Here is an 18,348-nt window from a genome sequence, read left to right as displayed (position 1 = left end):
TTATTCCTATTTTCTGGGGGTTATGAGAGATGAAAAACTGTATTTTATGGAGGCTCTTAACACAGAAAAACAGACATAAATTGTTTTCCAGGTTTCCAGGAACATCTTCCCAGCATGAATCATCCATGAAAGCTTTCGCCGTGGAGCTTTGAAATGATCTAAGATTGGGGGAACAGCTGTTTGTCTCTGGATGGCAATCATCTGATCAGACCGACTTTCCTAACGTGGGTTCTTGGTGTCAAAAGACAGCACATGCCTTAAACACAACCTCCCTTAAGGGTTGATGCGGGCTGGCTGCAGAAGAAAAATTGGTCAAACCTGTACGCGGATGGCCCTCTGGAAATATTGGGGTCGTAGAACATTTGGTGATCGACAGGGCAGCGACGGGTTGTAGTGAACACTTCCACAACAGTAAGTAAGGGTGAAGTTGGTGAAACAGGCGTGTCGTACAGATCTTTCTTTTTTTAAACGCCACACGACAATGGTACGTTCCATTTTAAAGACGTCCCTTGAGGTGGCCCCACAAGCCTCATAGGAACTGCAAGACACACCTGCGCTCCCCTACAGATGCGGCTGCTCCTCTTTACGACCCTCCACGGGCCAGGACTACCCAAAAACCCGCAGCATTCGTAAGATAACAGTGGCCATTGAATATCCTCTTTATTTGCTCCTTCAACTTCATTCAAGACGTTTTTAATAAAATTTCCACAAGTTCCGAATATGAGACAAAGAAATGTAAATTATTCCTAAAAAATTTATGGTATGTGGTATGAAGAGTAATGCCTGCCGCTGTCCTAGTTGCCTCACTTCAAGGACTAAAGTGGTCCGAGTCCCACACAATATCAGAAGAAAAGGGACATTTATACTGGAAATGGATGCTCAAGATTTTTTGTGGCATGGGTACACATTGGTTCTAATTATCTTTGCAAGAAAAACACATTTTGAAACTTATTTAGAAAAAAACATATCCCCAACTCAACATTTCTCAATATATCGAAGCTGTTTCTATCAAATACGCAGTAGAATTTGCAGCAACAGTTTCCATCCACCCATTTTCTTAACCCACTTGATCAGTTTCGAGGTCACGGGGTTGCCGGAGCCTGTCCAGATTACTTTTGGGGGAAGGCGGGGTACACCCTGGACAGGTCGCCAGCCTGTCGGAGGGCAGCAACAGAATGGGGTTGACCTGTGTGGGTGCTGCAGGTTTTTGGGTTGGAGCAGTCGCATCTTAAGAGGAGCGCAGGTGTGTCCGGCAGTTCCCTTGAGGCCATCATGAAAACGGAACGTACCATTGTTGTGCATGTGCTAAGTGTTTTGTGAAGTATTTGTAAGCCCACGCACTTATGACGTATGGGTGATGCTGCCGGTGACCCTACACTACATTCTAGCTGTCAGTAAGGTGGGATGACTGACCCCTTCCTGATGCCCTACGCTCGGGGTGTGCAGGTGATACCTACTGTAATTGCCCGTAGGACGCACACACAAACAATGCTCCAGTTTCCTAATTTCTAACAGCCAGGTTACATGGAAGTAGCTTACACGTATCACTTGAACAGCACAGCCTATTTGTGTTGTTTAGGTGTTTACTAGGACCTGGAATTCGCTGCAGAAAACAAATTTGGATGGAGTTTTTTTTTTTCTTTTATCAAAGTCAATTACTTTGTACGGAGCCCGCCGGGTGCCAGTGGTTAAAAATAAAAAAAATCTGATAAACTGTGCGCACGGAATACTAAACTGTGCGCACGGAATACTAAACTGTGCGCACGGAATACTAAACTGTGCGCACGGAATACTAAATTGTGCGCACGGATTAGTAAACCGTGCGCACCATTTAGTAAACTGTGCGCACGCTTCAGTATTCCGTGCGCACAGTTTACTAAATGGTGCGCACCGATTACTAAATGGTGCGCACGGATTAATCAATTGTGCTCGTACTGTTACGCAATCGTGCGCGCATGCAAAGTTATTGCATGTGCATGCCTCTGAGCATTGAAGATAAACTCTTAGCTTCATGTTTGCAGGGATGTGAGAGTTCTTTGGTACAGTGTGCGCAACGGAGGAAACTTCAGACCGCACTCAATTTCCCTGTTCTGCTGCGCCGACTCCAGAACCGTGTCCCCCGGGAGATTTGTACCATCTCCAGACCGAGGACGGGCGGAGGAGGCTTTTGGGGGACCAGTCCTGACAAGCCGTGCACACAATCATGTGAATTTGTGTTACTATTCAGTTCCAGACAAAATAAAGGCTGATGGTTATTCCAGTTTAAGTCGATCCCTACCGTAGACGTAATCGGAGAAACGTACAGCCAATCAGATGGTGTGACGTCATCATTGGTCGCAGACCATCGAACACAAGAAGTGACTAATGATGACGTCAGACTATTTGATTGGCTGTCGGTTGGTCCGATGCAGTGATTGGTCTGGATAGTTCATTGAGGAAGAGAAGTCTTCATGTAAACAATGCTAAACTCCGATAGACACAGGGACATGACCATTTAAACATGCTTTTATTATTATGATTATTACTAAGTCCATGTTCGCTTATAGTTTTTTTTTAATCCGTGCGCCCAGTGCTTTTTCTGTCTGAACTGACACGGAAGAAGGTTTAGGATTAAGTTAATAGGTTAATACAACATACATGCTAACAACATTAGCCGTGCTGATGAGCGATTTAGCCGTGGATCAACTTAACTGGAATAACCATCAGCCTTTATTTTGTCTGGACCTGAATGGTAACACAAATTCACATGATTGTGTGCACGGTTTTTCAGGACTAGTCCCCCAAAAGCCTCCTCCGCTTCCAAAAGCCTGTCCTCGGTCTGGATTCACATGTCCTGTGAGACGTTCTGAGTCCCGACAGCAGAACCGGGAAATGGACTGCAGTCCGAAGTCTCCTTCGTTGTGCACACTGTACCAAAGCACCTTCACAGCCCTTCAAACATGAAGCTAGGAGTCATTTGCTCTGCTTAGAGGCATGCACATGCGATGAATGTGCGTGCGCCACGATTGCGCAACAGTACGAGCATAATTGATTAATCCGTGCGCACCATTTAGTAAACTGTGCGCACAGATTACTAAAGCGTGCGCACGGTTTACTAAATGGTGCGCACGGTTTAGTAATCCGTGCACACGCTTTACTAATCCGTGCGCACCCTTTAGTAATCCGTGCGCACGCTTTAGTAATCTGTGCGCACAGTTTATCAGATTTTTTTCCCTTTATAACCACTGGCACCCGGCGGGCTCCGTAACTTTGATAGTTTGTGTAAGGCCACCTGTGTGCCCAGTGCAGGTTAGCCCATTTTTTGCCTGCAAACAGCCAGTATCTACCTGTAATGACAGTTGTGAGTAAGGCTTTCATGTCTGAAAGAGCCCTTTGCAAATCTTCAACAACCTTTTCAGGTGTTGAGCTCCTTCGTCCTGCACAGCTGCCATAGTTTTCTGTACTGGTAGAGTGTGTTCTGCTTCAATAGAGAAAGTGAAAATAACTTTTATTGCAACCTCAATGTCGTTTCTGTGGCGCCAGCCCAGATTCTAGGCGTACCTGTGAATGGAGCAAGAGGCCTGGAGGAGCAGGCTAATTTAGCTTGGCACGGCGCTGTTCCCACATCAAGAGCGCCTCTCTCAGACTGGCAGGACGGCCCAGAAGCTTAGCAGGGAAGGCAAACTGTAGCCATTCACCTCTACAGGTGCTTCTTTCAAACCCTTGTGGGAGGAAAAATGTACTCATGCCTACAAGACGTACACTCCAGAATGTGTCCAAAGATTTGCTTTTCATGGCCGAGTTTCAGTCTCGCTGTCGTTTTAAGTCTGGAAGATTAAAGGTAAACCAAAATACATACGAATCAAATATTTCTGCTGACTTCAGCCAAATAACTGCATGAGTTTTGTTTAAACTTACATGGAATGAAGGAGCGCTTTTTTATAACACTGTTAACACCAACATGATGTATTTAAAGAATCACTGTGGCCTGCAGCGATCCTGGACCATAAAGGCTAACATGTTCTGCAGTTCTTTGTCCTTATTGCGTGTTTGAGCAAAAATGTTGCCCCCTGACAAAAACTTGCCAAAATTTGCCTGCATCTGGTGAAAATGAATTTTGGATATAGTGAGCTCCCCCTCAAAAACAAGCAAACGAATACATTAAGATGAAGACATCACAGTTAAAAATATAGATTGGGTCAAAATCTCTTAACCAATGTTTCGTTGACCTTTGACCTCAGGAAGAGGCAGGTGTTTGAATTTAAGAAAAAAATATTTTCAGAACCGTTCACAGATTTGAACTCCTATGGATTTTGATCTATCTCCTCATAAATCATTGAGCATCATTGGCTACTTGGGAAAAATGTTGGTTTTAAAGTTTGCAGATTCTGACCGGCGTTAGAGTGGCGAGCTCATAATAGTGGCATTACTGTGTTGCTCGCGCATATTTTACCGGACTATTGTGAAAATGTAATACATAAATCCCTGGCTCAAGCTGAACGAAATGATATGACATACGATATGAACATATAAGGAATGTGGAAATCCAAAAATTTACGTTTGCAGATTCTTCTAAAATTTACATAGACCTGTTCACCACCCCCAACCGACCAAAAAAATGGTTGCTTTGGAGTTAAAACCAACACAGAAGCTGCCATTTTGGAAAAAAAAAAACAGCTCTGACCAGGATGGCAGGGGCAGAAGGGGAGAATGAGGGTCCCTAGTCCCTAGTTGCCTCACTTCAAGGACTGAAGTGATCTGAGTCCTACCCAAAATCAGAAAAAAAAAGGGACATTTATACTGGAAATGAATGAGATGTTGTCTCATAAACTCACAAGGACAACTTTATTTAAAAGCACCTTGAAAACAGCACAATTAAGTATCGCAAAAGATAAATGGCACACAAAAGGACTTAAGGTATTTAAGCATCTGATCTGTCTCTGGGAGGCAGTCTACTGGAGATGCGGTTAAGCTGCATTATGAGGTGTTTTTCTTTCATTCTTCCAGACATTTTTCTTTATTCTTTGGGTCTTCTGGGGTTTCTGATGCCTGAGTGTTGATCTGCATTTAGCAGAGGTTTAAAAGTCTGTTATCTATTTGGAAAAGAAAAAGATTTATGCTGCACAGAAGATGAGGATGTGTGACAAGAAGCAGTTTATTTTACCCATCTGTCCTCTTGGATCCGAAGCAGCATTTTGAAATTTAAACCTTTTTTTTGTGTGTTTAAAATCCAGGACTTGCTGTGAACAGGGTCAAGTTTGCATGCTCCTAAACTCCTGTGATTTGTTCTCCCCTATTTTATCTGAATAAAAAGCAGAAGAAGCCTTAAAAATGTCTCACTTCGGCCAGTGTTGTGGTTTGTCTTCCACCTCTTTTTTGAATAGGTCAATCCTGCTGAGTGCCCCCCGCCTGCCTCAGCCAGGTGATCCTGCCAAGAATGCACTCAGCTCCACCTCCCCTTTTGGCCTTTAAGACTAATCAATTAGTCCCGCTGGGCCGCTCCTTTCTTTCCTACTTTCCCACCTGATGAAACAGACGCTGTGTTGTCACATCAGTACCTGTTATTCTCCTTCAAAATAGCTTTTGAAAAGAAGATTTTCTGCTTCTTTCATGAGACTTCTTACATTTATTTGTCTTGAAGTGATGCACTAAGCTTTAGGAGATATTTACCTTCTTTTTTTTAGATCTGCTTGTTTCTGCAAAAATATACATTTTTCAGGGATTTGACTAAACTACTGATACTCTTTAGAGCCTTTTTGTGGTTAATTGTGCTTTACTTCATTTTTTTTCTTAAACAGAATCTTGTGAGACATGATATAATTCACCTTTTGCTTAAATTTCACATAGGGTCACATGGAGATTTGTCTAGTTTTAGTCTGTTGTTTTTATCATGAAGCAGCTGTCATTTCACATCCGTCCTGCAACACAAAACACCCCCTTAAAAAGTCTTTCTTTATGTTACTACCCCTCCCACCAAACACTATGAAAATATTTGATTCATTAAAAATACGATTTAATTTTTTTACTTTCTTAATCTGTCAACACACACATTTTTGTGATAAAAAAACTCATCTTGGAGGTTTTAAAAAGTTATTTAAAATTGAATTTTTACTCTAATACTTCCAAGATCACCACGTTTAAATACCCATCAGTTACATTAAGCCCAATGATGATAGCTCTCATCCGAAATAACAGGATGTGGATGGGAACAGTTTGTCCTCTTCACTTCTTCTTTTGTTCTTTTTATATGAAAAGAAAACTCAAATATATCACAGCAACTGTTTGGCCAAGAATGTGTCTTTAGATGAAGACTCAGTGGAGTTTTGTTTTTGTCAGAAAGTCTGTTTCCTCCTGCGGATGCAGCATTTGAAGAGCGCCTGCAGATTGTCTGTTTCTGTCAGAACTCTGTTGTCTTCTGACAGGATTTTCCAAAAGGGATCTGCTCACCTTTTTATGGTAAAATAAAACAATTTGGCCTGATCTAAACTGAGATGTGCAAGTTTTTTCCCCCTCTACTGCTCCTTAAAATATTTCCAGAAATAAACTTTGACTTAAAGATTAACTAGGCTCACTCCAATTGTCCTTCCCTGTATTTCTTTTTTTTTTTACTTGTCCTGTCCAACAGCTGGGCAAACATATGAGAGCTGAAGGGCGTCTTGTGTTGGACATAATTTACTTTAACAACAGGGGTTATGAATCTTCTGACAAACCAGAGGTATGTCTGAATAAACTCCTTTTGTAATCAAGGCCAAACTTTATTAATTTTAAATCATATTTGAAAATCTTTTTTGTTTGACCGGACGGAAAAGCAAAGGAGGGAGGAAGAGAGAGGGATGTTAGAGAGCCCCCCACTGTCTGTAGGAGAGTGACCACAGAAGGGGGGGGGGGGGGGGGGGGCATGACGCAGCATAAAGCAACTAGTTTCTGGATGGTTATACTCATAACGGTGAGGTTCAGATGTAACACACGTCTATAGGGGCGGGGCCTGTCTACACACACTCAAATGTTGTAAACATACCTGTTGGCTCCAAAAATGTTCACATGTCAACATGTACACAGTACAAATATCGTTCACATACTCATACTGCAAAGGTGAGCAAACACCTGTGCTCAAGTGAGTGTTTAGGTTCTTCTAAAAAGGATGATGGAATGTAAAAAGAAGGAGGGACAGTGACCCTCACCAAGACCCCCGCGGCAGCCAGAACCCCCAACAACCGCACGATAGCAGATAGAGAACAACCGCCCCCCGGGCGATCACATCCGCCACCCAGGCCAGGACCAGCAGGACCGCCACAGGGGCCCCCAGAGCCAGAGAGCAGGGAGGCATGGGGGGACAGCAGAGAGTGCTGTTCCAGCCCAAACAGGAGAGCACCCCCTCGGGGACGAGCACCTCACAACCACCCAGGAGTTCTGGGCATCACCCCACACCAACCCCTGATACAAGCCAGGACCCCCCAAGGGAGACCCGCCCCACGCTCCAGGCAACCACCCACCCGGCCCACTGTTGGTCCAGGAGAGAGCAAGGCAGGGGCCAGCCGTCCCCACTCAGGAGGAGGACCCCCAGGGGAAGAGGGGGTCAACAAGAAGTTTTGTATACATGGCACGACCAGGCTCACCCATTGTATTTCTAAATGACCTCTGCTCCTGCAGTGACTATGCTTCAGTCAACCTTTTCCAGACTTCTGCTCCATCTTGAAGAGGCTTAAAGATGCCCAACAAGATGAGCTTTTCCCCCCAGCAATCCCAGTGGTTTTTAATTATGATTATGCCAGTTTTAGCCAAAATCAAAAAAACGTGTATTGTTTTCTAGGATAAAGTTTTTGCAGAGCAGCAGTGGTTAGAAATGTACCTCTGAGTTGTGGGTGGGACTGTTGGTACTTAGTAAGCCTGCCTTTACTCCCCCATCATTCCATCATTCTTTACACATTCCCCTGCTAGCTTACAGCCCCTCACACTCCTAAACATTTACTGGTGCAACAAAAATGGTGAGCAATATTGGAGCCATCCAGCTGTACATTTTTGAGCCAGATTGCAGCTCAGACGATGAAAACCTAAGACATTAACGGATATTTGCATGCAAGCGGATGCAGTGGAATCGAGTACAGAGACATAGCACCTACGTCACAGCTATAAGTTTTTAAACAGCACTACTCGGAAATGCAATTTTAAGCTTAACTTTCTTTATAAATTTACTCCATCATGAGAAAATACCACAAGAACATGATAAAAACACCACTTTCATCAGATTGGGTCTTTAAATAAGATGAAGATGAATAAAAACAATTTTATTCATATCGATTTTTCTTTTCTTGTATTTCTCTTTTAGCTGAAGCAGCCAGAAAAAGCAGCAGCAGCAGCTCACACCTATTTCCAAGCCAATCCGGAACATGTGGAGATGGGTCAGAACCTGGAGCAGTACAAAGACCTGGAGGGGGTCAGGGAACAACACTTTGTGGACCGAGAAGTGCGGCCTCATCAGGTAGGAGGGAAAACCTTAGTCAGTAAAAGTTCTGCGTGAACTTTAACCCGTCAGTCCTGTTGTAGCTGAGCTCTGACAAAAGTCTGTTCTGTGTGGAGGTCTGGCCAAGCTTCTTGATTAGAAAACTTTTGTTTGTTTGCATTTGTGTTATAGAAGAATGTTAGACTCTCCATCTTTCTCATTGTCCCTCTCTTTTCCATGCCAGCGCTCCTTCATGGATGCGGTGAGGTTATACGACAAAGATGATTACGAAGGAGCCATTTCCCTGTTCGAGGAAGCGTTGGTGGAATACTTCAAAGCAGATGTGGCTTGTCGGGCTTTGTGCCAAGGTCCACAGAAGTTTGAGGACCACGATCACCTCAGTTATCGTTACAGCCTGCTTGAAGTTGTTTCAGGTAGGAGAAAAAAAGTAGAAAGGAAATGGAATCTATAAATGTACTTTCACAATAAACCAATATCCTCTGTAATTAACAGTTCATTGCTTTTATAAACAGGCTTGTAGGTTTTCCTGTGCTGCTTCATGCAAAAATCCTAAAGGATATTTTCGTTCTTAGCAATTTGTAAAACAGTTTCCTGCAATTTTATTGGGATAGAAATAATTATCCAGTGAAGTCAATTATAGCAAAAAAAAACATTTTTGTTTAGTTGGTTTGCAGAGGGTCTCATGACCTCCATAGGACATTCTATTGACACCACACAGAGTCATTTGAGCTGTGGGATGGTTCCACCAGCTCAAACTCTGGATCACCTCTGTCCATTCTTTGAAACTGATTACACTTCATTTCCTGAAATCATTTTTTATCCCGGCTCAAGTTTACGTGGTGGTAAAATGTTTTGTTGCACTTTTACGGATACAGATGCGAGCAGAACATTTCTGCTGTAATCTTTGGTCACAAGAAAACCACAAACGAGCAGGAAAGACACCCACAAGGTTTTAATTTCCATGTGGTTTGCCACCACAGCAGCAGAGTTATTCCACTTCTACATCATAAAGAAAGTTCTGGACCCGCCAATTTTAACCGCACCTTAGACATTTAGGGCCCCTTGGTGTGGAGGGTGAGGGGACATCACTGTGAGTAATCAGGAGATGTCCCCTTAGTGCCCTACTCGCCAATTTTAACTGCACCCCCCTTAGTACACACACCCCTCCCCCTTCAATATATACATTCAAACATAAACACACACACATGCACACAAACACCCTCTCAAACACCCATACACGCACACACATTTTACAAGGAAGGTGGGACCTGGGTCCATCTGTCCCCTACCCCGTCCCTGGTGGGGGGTGTGGGCCCCTTGGCGATGGCGGCCGTGTCCCTTGGGTGCCGGCTCCCTGGGCCCGGCGGTGCTCTCTCCGCACGGTGGGGGGGTTCATATTACACCTGAGCCGGGGGTGTTCGTGTCCCTGGGGGGTGGGTCCTGGTCCTTGCCCCTGGGCGCTGGGCCCCGCCAAACTTCCAACATGGCCGAGCCTGGTCGGGCCATATTTATAACATCCCTTATGGGCCGCCCTTTTTTCCCCGGGGTTCCCCCCTCCTGGGCGGGGGCGGCGGGCCCCTGCCTTGCTCCTACCTGGACCAACCGTGGGCCGGGTGGGTGGCTGCCTGGAGTGCGGAGCGGGTCTCCCTTGGGGGGTCCTGGCTCGTACCTGGGGTCGGGGCGGGGGGATGCCCGGAACTCCTGGGTGGTGGTGGGGTGCTCGTCTGGGGCTGTGGGCGTCCCTCTCCGGTGGGGCCCTGCGTTGGGCTCTTCCGGCGCGGCGGGGGGCTGCTTTCCTGGCTGGGCTGGGGCGGCGCTCTCTTTCCCTCTGCGCCTCCCTGCTCTCTGGCTCTGGGGGCCTCGCGGCGGTCCTGCTGGCCCTGGCCTGGGTGGCGGTCTTGGTCGCCCGGGGGGCGGTTGTTCCCTGCCTGTTCCCGTGTGGCGCTGGGGGAATTCCAACCGGGGGACAGTCTACCAGCTGTCCCCAACTTACCCCCTTCCTTATATAACCTCATATTAGGGTGAGGGGGTGGGGGGTTTAGCCTGCGATGCGCCTTGGGGGGGGGCTACTTGGGAGTGGCCCCCCTCCTATGGTTGCCTTATGGAGTGGGCCCCCCCTCTTTCGGTTTTATTTGCACCTTAGACACGTAGGGTCCTTGGTAGGGGGGGTGCTTGGACATCACTGCCAGCAAGCAGCAGATGTCCTCCTGGCACCCTACCCGCCAATTTTAACCGCACCTTAGACATTTAGGGCCCCTTGGTGTGGAGGGTGAGGGGACATCACTGTGAGTAATCAGGAGATGTCCCCTTAGTGCCCTACTCGCCAATTTTAACTGCACCCCCCTTAGTACACACACCCCTCCCCCTTCAATATATACATTCAAACATAAACACACACACATGCACACAAACACCCTCTCAAACACCCATACACGCACACACATTTTACAAGGAAGGTGGGACCTGGGTCCATCTGTCCCCTACCCCGTCCCTGGTGGGGGGTGTGGGCCCCTTGGCGATGGCGGCCGTGTCCCTTGGGTGCCGGCTCCCTGGGCCCGGCGGTGCTCTCTCCGCACGGTGGGGGGGTTCATATTACACCTGAGCCGGGGGTGTTCGTGTCCCTGGGGGGTGGGTCCTGGTCCTTGCCCCTGGGCGCTGGGCCCCGCCAAACTTCCAACATGGCCGAGCCTGGTCGGGCCATATTTATAACATCCCTTATGGGCCGCCCTTTTTTCCCCGGGGTTCCCCCCTCCTGGGCGGGGGCGGCGGGCCCCTGCCTTGCTCCTACCTGGACCAACCGTGGGCCGGGTGGGTGGCTGCCTGGAGTGCGGAGCGGGTCTCCCTTGGGGGGTCCTGGCTCGTACCTGGGGTCGGGGCGGGGGGATGCCCGGAACTCCTGGGTGGTGGTGGGGTGCTCGTCTGGGGCTGTGGGCGTCCCTCTCCGGTGGGGCCCTGCGTTGGGCTCTTCCGGCGCGGCGGGGGGCTGCTTTCCTGGCTGGGCTGGGGCGGCGCTCTCTTTCCCTCTGCGCCTCCCTGCTCTCTGGCTCTGGGGGCCTCGCGGCGGTCCTGCTGGCCCTGGCCTGGGTGGCGGTCTTGGTCGCCCGGGGGGCGGTTGTTCCCTGCCTGTTCCCGTGTGGCGCTGGGGGAATTCCGGCTGCCGCTGCTGCTGCGGCGGGGGTATGGGTGTGGGGGTGGCTGGGCGCTCCTCCTCCTTCTTTTCACATTCCACCATCCATTTTAGAAGAACATAAACACTCACCTGAGCACAGGTGTTAGCTCACCTTTGCACTAATAGTTTGCATGATTGAATGAATGAAAGATTTCACACTAGTTGGTTTAAAGGCATAAGTATGCGTTCGTGAACACTATCTGTTTTGTGTGCATGTTGACATGTGGACATTTCTGCGGCTAGCAGGTGTGTTGATAATATTTGAGTGTGTGTGAACAGGCCCCGCCCTTTTTGTACTACATTTGAACCGTACCGTAACGATAAACAACCAGTAAACCTGCCTGCTCTATGCTGCTTCATGGTCTTACCCCCCTTCCCCTCCTATTATCACCCTCCTACCCCCCCCTCTCTCTAACGTCCCTCTCTCTTGTTCCCCTCTTTCCTTTTCCGTCCGGTCCAACACCAAAGATTTTCAAACATGATTGAAATTAATAAAGTTTGGCCTCAATTACAAAAGGGGTTTATTCAGACATACCTTTGGTTTGTCTGAAGATGAATAACCCCTCTTGTTAGAATAAAATATGTCCAACACAAGAGGCCCTCAGCTTTCATCTGTTTGCCTAGCTGTTGGACAGGACAAGTTAAAAAAAAAAAAAAAAAAAAGTTCTGGACAGAAATACAATGATTTATTTGTCAATTTTCCTTTTTTGTGTTACCCGCACTGTTCTATACTGTGAGCATGACCTGAATTACAATATTGATTTAGTTGAAAAACAACTAAAACTTAAAACTTAGGATGGCTCACATGTGTAGCCCCGTTGTCTCTTAGGTTTGCTTCATTGTTCTCATACCTTCTACAAGGGTCCAGGAGCTCAAACCAAACCAGAAGTAAAGCCGGACTGCAGTCCGTTTACAGCTGCACTAATCTGTAACATTTTCAGCCAAAACAACTTTATTTCTCATTTAAACCCAGGTACAGTTCTGTGGACTTATTTATAAAGAAACATGATGGTATTTCATTTGCCAACTAGGAGTTATTTTCCACCGATCTTCAAAGAAATAGCAAAAGATTGAGATGTTTTTTGTTTTTTTTAAATAATAGCCTTCAAACTCACTTTCTCTGTCATTGCTTCAGACTGTAATTTTTGTTCACCTGACACTTTAACCCTGAAGAACGCAACAACAATTTTCTTGGGGCTTTTGTAGTTAAATGTGGGTATTGTTTGTTCTTTTTGGGAACCAGCAGCCAAAATAAATAAAAACATAAAAATAGAGGACTAAATTTGACCCCCTGGGTTCTCCAGGTCTCAATCTGTGAATGGATTTAAAAGTCCATGTTGCTCGGTAACAGTCCCAAAACATCACAGCTCTTGAGAAGATCTGCATGGAACAATGGACCGAAATAGCAGCTACAGTGTATTAAAACCTGGTGAATTCCCTTAGGAAACATTTGACTTATGTCATTCTTAACCAGGAGTAAAATATAAAATATTGAGGTGAACTTTATTATTGACCAAATCCTTCTTTTCTGCACCATAAAACAAATAAATGATTTAAATATCGACATGTTTTCTTGGATTCATTTTTAATTCTTTCTCACTTGAAGTGTATCTCTGATGAACATTACAAATCTCTCATTTTGCCACACTTTGCAGAATTAGTGACAGTTTTTGCCCAAATATTGACTGAACAGTATAGAATCTTTTACCAATTCTTGTATAAAACTCAGTTGTCATAGTTTTGGCCGTTTCCACATGAAAGCATTTGCCAGTAAAGCTAAAAATTTAGGGAATTTGTCAAACACTAACCTTTGTGTTCGTTACCGTCTACTTTTTACATGTGTCCAAACTAACATGAAGCCATTTTATGACAGATCACTTCACTCAGGTGCTCCACTGTGAACATGAATGCGTTCGAGACCTCGCCACCCGACCTGGCCGTCTCTCCCCCATGGAGAACTACCTGCCACTGCACTACGACTACCTCCAGTTTGCCTATTTCAAGGGTTTGTTATTCCGTCTTCATGTTTTTCATATTTCTAGAGTCAGAACCAGCCTGCCTCATCTTGACAGTTAGGTTTTTTGTCGAGCATGACGGCTTTAGAGTAAATACAAAGACGAACTCATGTGTAGATAGATTACTCACCTATTGACATGCATGCTCACGCAAGCTGCCGTGGTGACCACAAAGAGCTGCTGGCATGCAGGCTGAGTCTGAGGCAGACCCCACCCAGCCAGAGTTTGGGCATTACCTGGTGTTCTGCGGGTTACTGCATACGTCTTTCATTAAAGGTCACCATGACTTCAAAACTTCTACATCAGTCAAGGGCTGAAATAGTAACTGGTGGAGCTCCACCCATGACTTCCGTGCTGCACAAGGATGATGTTTCATGGCCTGCGGTGCTCCAGCTGTCACCTTTGCGCAACAATGAAGTCCATCAGGGACTGTTTTTTATGCTAATGTAACTGAAGCAAATCCGTTCCTTAAAAATGGTTTTTCAGGATTTCTTTTTAAGGTATCATTGCTTCACAGTTCTGTATATTTTGCAAATAATCATATTGTAAGAGCAAAACATCTGGAGCATCAGCAGTGCTGCTAATTGTGGTCTTCTTTTTGTTGCTCTGCGTGCTTATTTTTCTTTTTTTTTGCTTTCTCTTATTTTTAGATGAATCTGCTAACATGCAACAGCATTCTCATATGTTCAGTTCAAATGTAGCTGAAGGGAAAAGTATGTTTGTGTTTCATAAATAAACCGCATTGGTAGATCTGTTCAAATCCCAGGTAAATCCCAGCAATACTTGTGTTTCACTCTGTCGAAAATTATCCTGTTTTAATTACAATTTGTATGTTTGTGTGTGTTCTCATTTGTTATTATTGAAAAAAAATCCTTTCTTTCAACTTTGTGAAGATGGACAGTTTGTTAGGGTTGTGGTTTGAATGTTTCAAATCGAAATGTTTCCAAGTCAAATATCCTGCTGTTTCAATTTTGCAGCAGCTGTGGTGTTTGTGTCTTAAGCTGGCTGTGCATTTTTGTCAGGCTTCAGAGTACTGCAGTACTAAACATATGTATAGCATTAGGAAGAAAAGTCTCTGAAGTGCGGCGTCTTTCCTTCTTTGTGCAGTTGACAGGCTGGAGGACGCGCTGCAGAGCGCTTTGACCTACCTTTTGTTCCATGACGGCGAGGAGTTCATGACTGAAAACGTAGTTTTCTACAGGGAGGTGCTTGGACAGGATGGGGAGCCACGAGAGGTCAGTCCGTACTCTACCTTAACTGTGCAGAGTTTGGTTTGGTGCATTAGTCGCTGCTAGTTACATTAACAATTTTCTAATATTTAAAGACTCACTCCATTGAAAATGGTGTTTTTAACATGTTCTTGTAGCATTCTTCTCATAATGAAGGACATGTATAAAAGGATTTAGAGATTGAAACTGCGTTTTGAGTATTTCTTTACTCAAATTGTGATGACTTGCTTTTGGCTAAAAACTGCATAATCATAATTAAAAAATGATTTTACAATAGATGAAAAGATAGTTGGAGTGGGGCTTTAATGGTTTCTACAGCAAGAGTGTTTGTTAAATAAAAATTAGGAGCAAAAAAATAATTAAAAAAAAACAATATCTTGTTAAATAAAACTGGTTTGTCGTTCAGATGAGATGCAGAATTTCTGGAACTTTATTTGCTCCTGCATCCACAAACACTGAATTAAAGCTGCTTTTCCCCTTTGATTCACTGGAAACTGTCTTTCATGCACATCTAAACGGAAGACGGATAAAAGATTATGATTTCATAGAAAAAGGGAGCACAGAAAGGTTGGGGAGAGAAACTGTTGGACTGGAAACAAGAAGCCGTGTTGATGTTTTTCTTGGACGCGCGTGGAGCCTGCCGCAGAAGTTTCCTCAGAATATGTTCTTTTCATTTGGACATGTTCTCAATCCAGTTCCAACTGTTTGGCACATTTCGTAAGCCCATTATCTGTTCAGATAAGCCCCTTATTTTTATGAGCGACCACAATTTGAGCTAAAAAAAAAAAATTAGTGAATCCTCTCAAGCTGGTCATAATCCTCCTCTGCTCTGGTCAGTTGTTTTGAAACTGAATTCCCAAACAGGCTGTCTCTTGGAAAGTCTGTTATTCATTAGAACAGTTTCCATTCCCCCGTGTATGAATGTGAGATAAAGAGCCTGAAAGGCAACATGTTTACATCTTTCCGGTAAATGCTTACATTCCTGGAGCTGTTTGGTGTGTCCAGCTCTGAGCTTACAGCCATAACTGGCCTCCAGGCCACCTCCTGTCTGCTCTGGAACGCTTCTCCTCCTCCTCCTCCTCCTCCTCCTCCTCCTCCTCCTCCTCCTCCTCCTCCTCCTCCTCCTCCTCCTCCTCTTCCTCCTCCTCCTCCTCCTCACCAGGGCCTAACCCAACCTGTCCCTGCTGCCAAATAGCCTTTCAGGAACTCGGAAGGAGCAGGAAAAGTGGGGTCAGAGGTTCTGTGGAAACCTCTTTAACAACTGCGCTTCTAGTAATTTGAAGGATGATGGAAAATAAAAATGCTGCGGCCTGCTCGGGTTTCCAAGCAGAGTGGAGCCATTGCCGCTTCACTTTCCTCAGGAACTTAATAACTAAACAGTCAGCTGGTTTTCACTGCCTGTCATTATTGCATTTTTCAGTAAATATATTTTGGATAAATATTTAAAACTGTCTGGTGTCTAGACATCATTTTCAATATCCACAGTGATGTATTCCTGAAAGCATGCGAAACGCCTTGAAAGTTTTCTGCATCCAGATATATGCTCAGCCCAGCAGCCTTTGATTCTTTACAGTATTTTATATCTCTATACGTTTGTTAGCGAGGTTGTGCTAAAGCTACATGCTGAAAGTTGTTGGAGCAGCGATTAATCGACAAAAAACCTGCCCAGTTTAAAACCACTTTCTTCAGACCTACCTTTACCAAAGTCTAAGGGTGCATTCAGACTGGACACATTTGGTTCCCTTAAAGTGAACCAGAGTGCCACGAGTCGTTCTTTTGTTGCTTTGCTTAGTCCTCTTAGAGGCAGTCTGAACACACACCAAACGCGAGGTTCAGGGCGCGGTGCGGACCTACGGACTTTTCCAGTCTAATTACTCCCTTTAATTTCAACCAAAAAAAGATTAAGAGGTTAAGTCTAGAGAGAAGCTAACATAGTCTGAAGAACTGTCCTGTTGGGTAAAACAAATGAAAATATGACACATAAATGTTTTTCGTTGATCATTTAATGAAAACAGTTGTTCAAATGTATGAACTTCTCATAAATATATTATTTGTGTGTCTTTTAAAAGTAAAACCAAGCTATGCTGTTTTTTTGTTAATAACATGTTATTTACCACAGTTCCTCGTTTGTATGGATGTGTGTGTGTGCACGTGTGTGCATGTGTGTTTCTCCGCAGGACGCGGCACGATACCTGAGGAGGCACAAACAGGAGCTGGAGCTGCTTCTGATTGGCAGCCAGATAATGGGTGCAGATTTCACTGAAGCAGTAAGTTCATGGACTTAAACAGCCTGTTTTACTGTTCTATTGAAAAAAAAATACCATAAACCTCACATGTCATTTTAAAAACGGTGACCCTTTAATTCTCAGTTAGCTAAAAATGGTCGGGTTTGCTGTTTAACTGGTGGTTAGCGGTAAACCGTGTCACTGATGTGGAGCGGATCTCCAGCGGGGAGTGTAGCATCCAAAACCTGCAGCTGGCTGAGCCCACAGCATAGGGGGGACAGGTGCGTGGCCCTGCAGAAAGGGCCCTACTGTCTGCCTGAACAACACTGCCACCTGCTGGTCACACCTTGAAACGTCACATTTCTAAATACATTTTTTCCAACAACTTTATGGTACTTTTTTGCCCCTTTTTTGTTGCTAAAATAGATTGAAATCAATCAAGCAAGAAATAAAACCTGCTGCTGATGTCTCTAAATATCATATTGCTATGTCCATGACTGCTGTTATTGCTTTTTGTCCTGAAAACCAAAAATGTTTCCTTTTGCTTTTCATGCAGAATTACTGGAGTAGCACAGGTGGAAGAAATGACCTTAACAGGTGTGTAAAATGAATAATAATGCATGCATTATTTGTTAAATTTATATACATTTAAATGTTTATAAGCAGTCTTGATATAGCAAAAGATGTCCATGCAAATATGCACAAACAGTAATTTTAAGCAATAGAAGAAATGGAGAAAATGACAGGACAAACTTTGGTACTTTTACCGTTATGTTGTTGTTTTCCCGTCACACAAAGACCAACAATGTTGCTCAACTGTTCCATCCTATCGTGGTTATCACACCTTAGGACAAACGCACTATCTGCTCTGTCTCAGGATTCCCTCGAGCACTGACGGCTGGATGGAGTACGTTCCCATCTCAGGGAAGAAAATCGCTGCTCCACAGCAGCTCAAAGAAGGTAACCGTGGGCCATGATGCTGCTTCCAGAGATAAACGAGAATTATACACAAAGAGGTGGCAAGGACTTCCAGCTTGTGCTGCGCCGACTGTAAATGCTTTGGTATGATCCTTGTAGGTGGCCCTTTGGTTTTTGAGGGTGTGCAGCTTGTGCAGAACTCAGGGGACTTGAACGGGACTCAGCGGGTTCTGCTTGATCACATTATATCTGAGCAGGACTGTGCAGAGCTCAGAAGCCTGGCTCAGGTAAGGGCATTCTACACCTGGGATGAGGAGCTAAGCTGAGGGGAAAAAAACAGATTTTGGGCTTT

The 18,348-nt window shown here is 44.9% G+C and overlaps 1 protein-coding gene across 2 annotated transcripts in view; it reads left to right on the top strand.

Annotated features, from left to right (window-relative positions):
* p3h2 (prolyl 3-hydroxylase 2) overlaps positions 1-18,348 on the top strand; it is a 64,647-nt gene that overhangs the window by 41,296 nt on the left and 5,003 nt on the right. For both annotated transcript variants that reach the window (XM_078945785.1, XM_011473865.4), the window contains exons 2-9: positions 8,306-8,458; positions 8,664-8,853; positions 13,483-13,614; positions 14,732-14,859; positions 17,031-17,120; positions 17,635-17,675; positions 17,956-18,038; positions 18,156-18,283. In XM_078945785.1, the coding sequence (XP_078801911.1) occupies positions 8,375-8,458; positions 8,664-8,853; positions 13,483-13,614; positions 14,732-14,859; positions 17,031-17,120; positions 17,635-17,675; positions 17,956-18,038; positions 18,156-18,283 (876 nt within the window). In that variant the 5' untranslated portion in view covers positions 8,306-8,374. The remainder of the gene's footprint in view (positions 1-8,305; positions 8,459-8,663; positions 8,854-13,482; positions 13,615-14,731; positions 14,860-17,030; positions 17,121-17,634; positions 17,676-17,955; positions 18,039-18,155; positions 18,284-18,348) is intronic.

The sequence above is a fragment of the Oryzias latipes genome, chromosome 4 (assembly GCF_053564925.1).
Source record: "Oryzias latipes strain Hd-rR chromosome 4, Olatipes_Hd-rR_3.1".
Taxonomy (NCBI): Eukaryota; Metazoa; Chordata; class Actinopteri; order Beloniformes; family Adrianichthyidae; genus Oryzias; species Oryzias latipes.
This window is presented reverse-complemented; position numbering and strand designations above follow the sequence as displayed.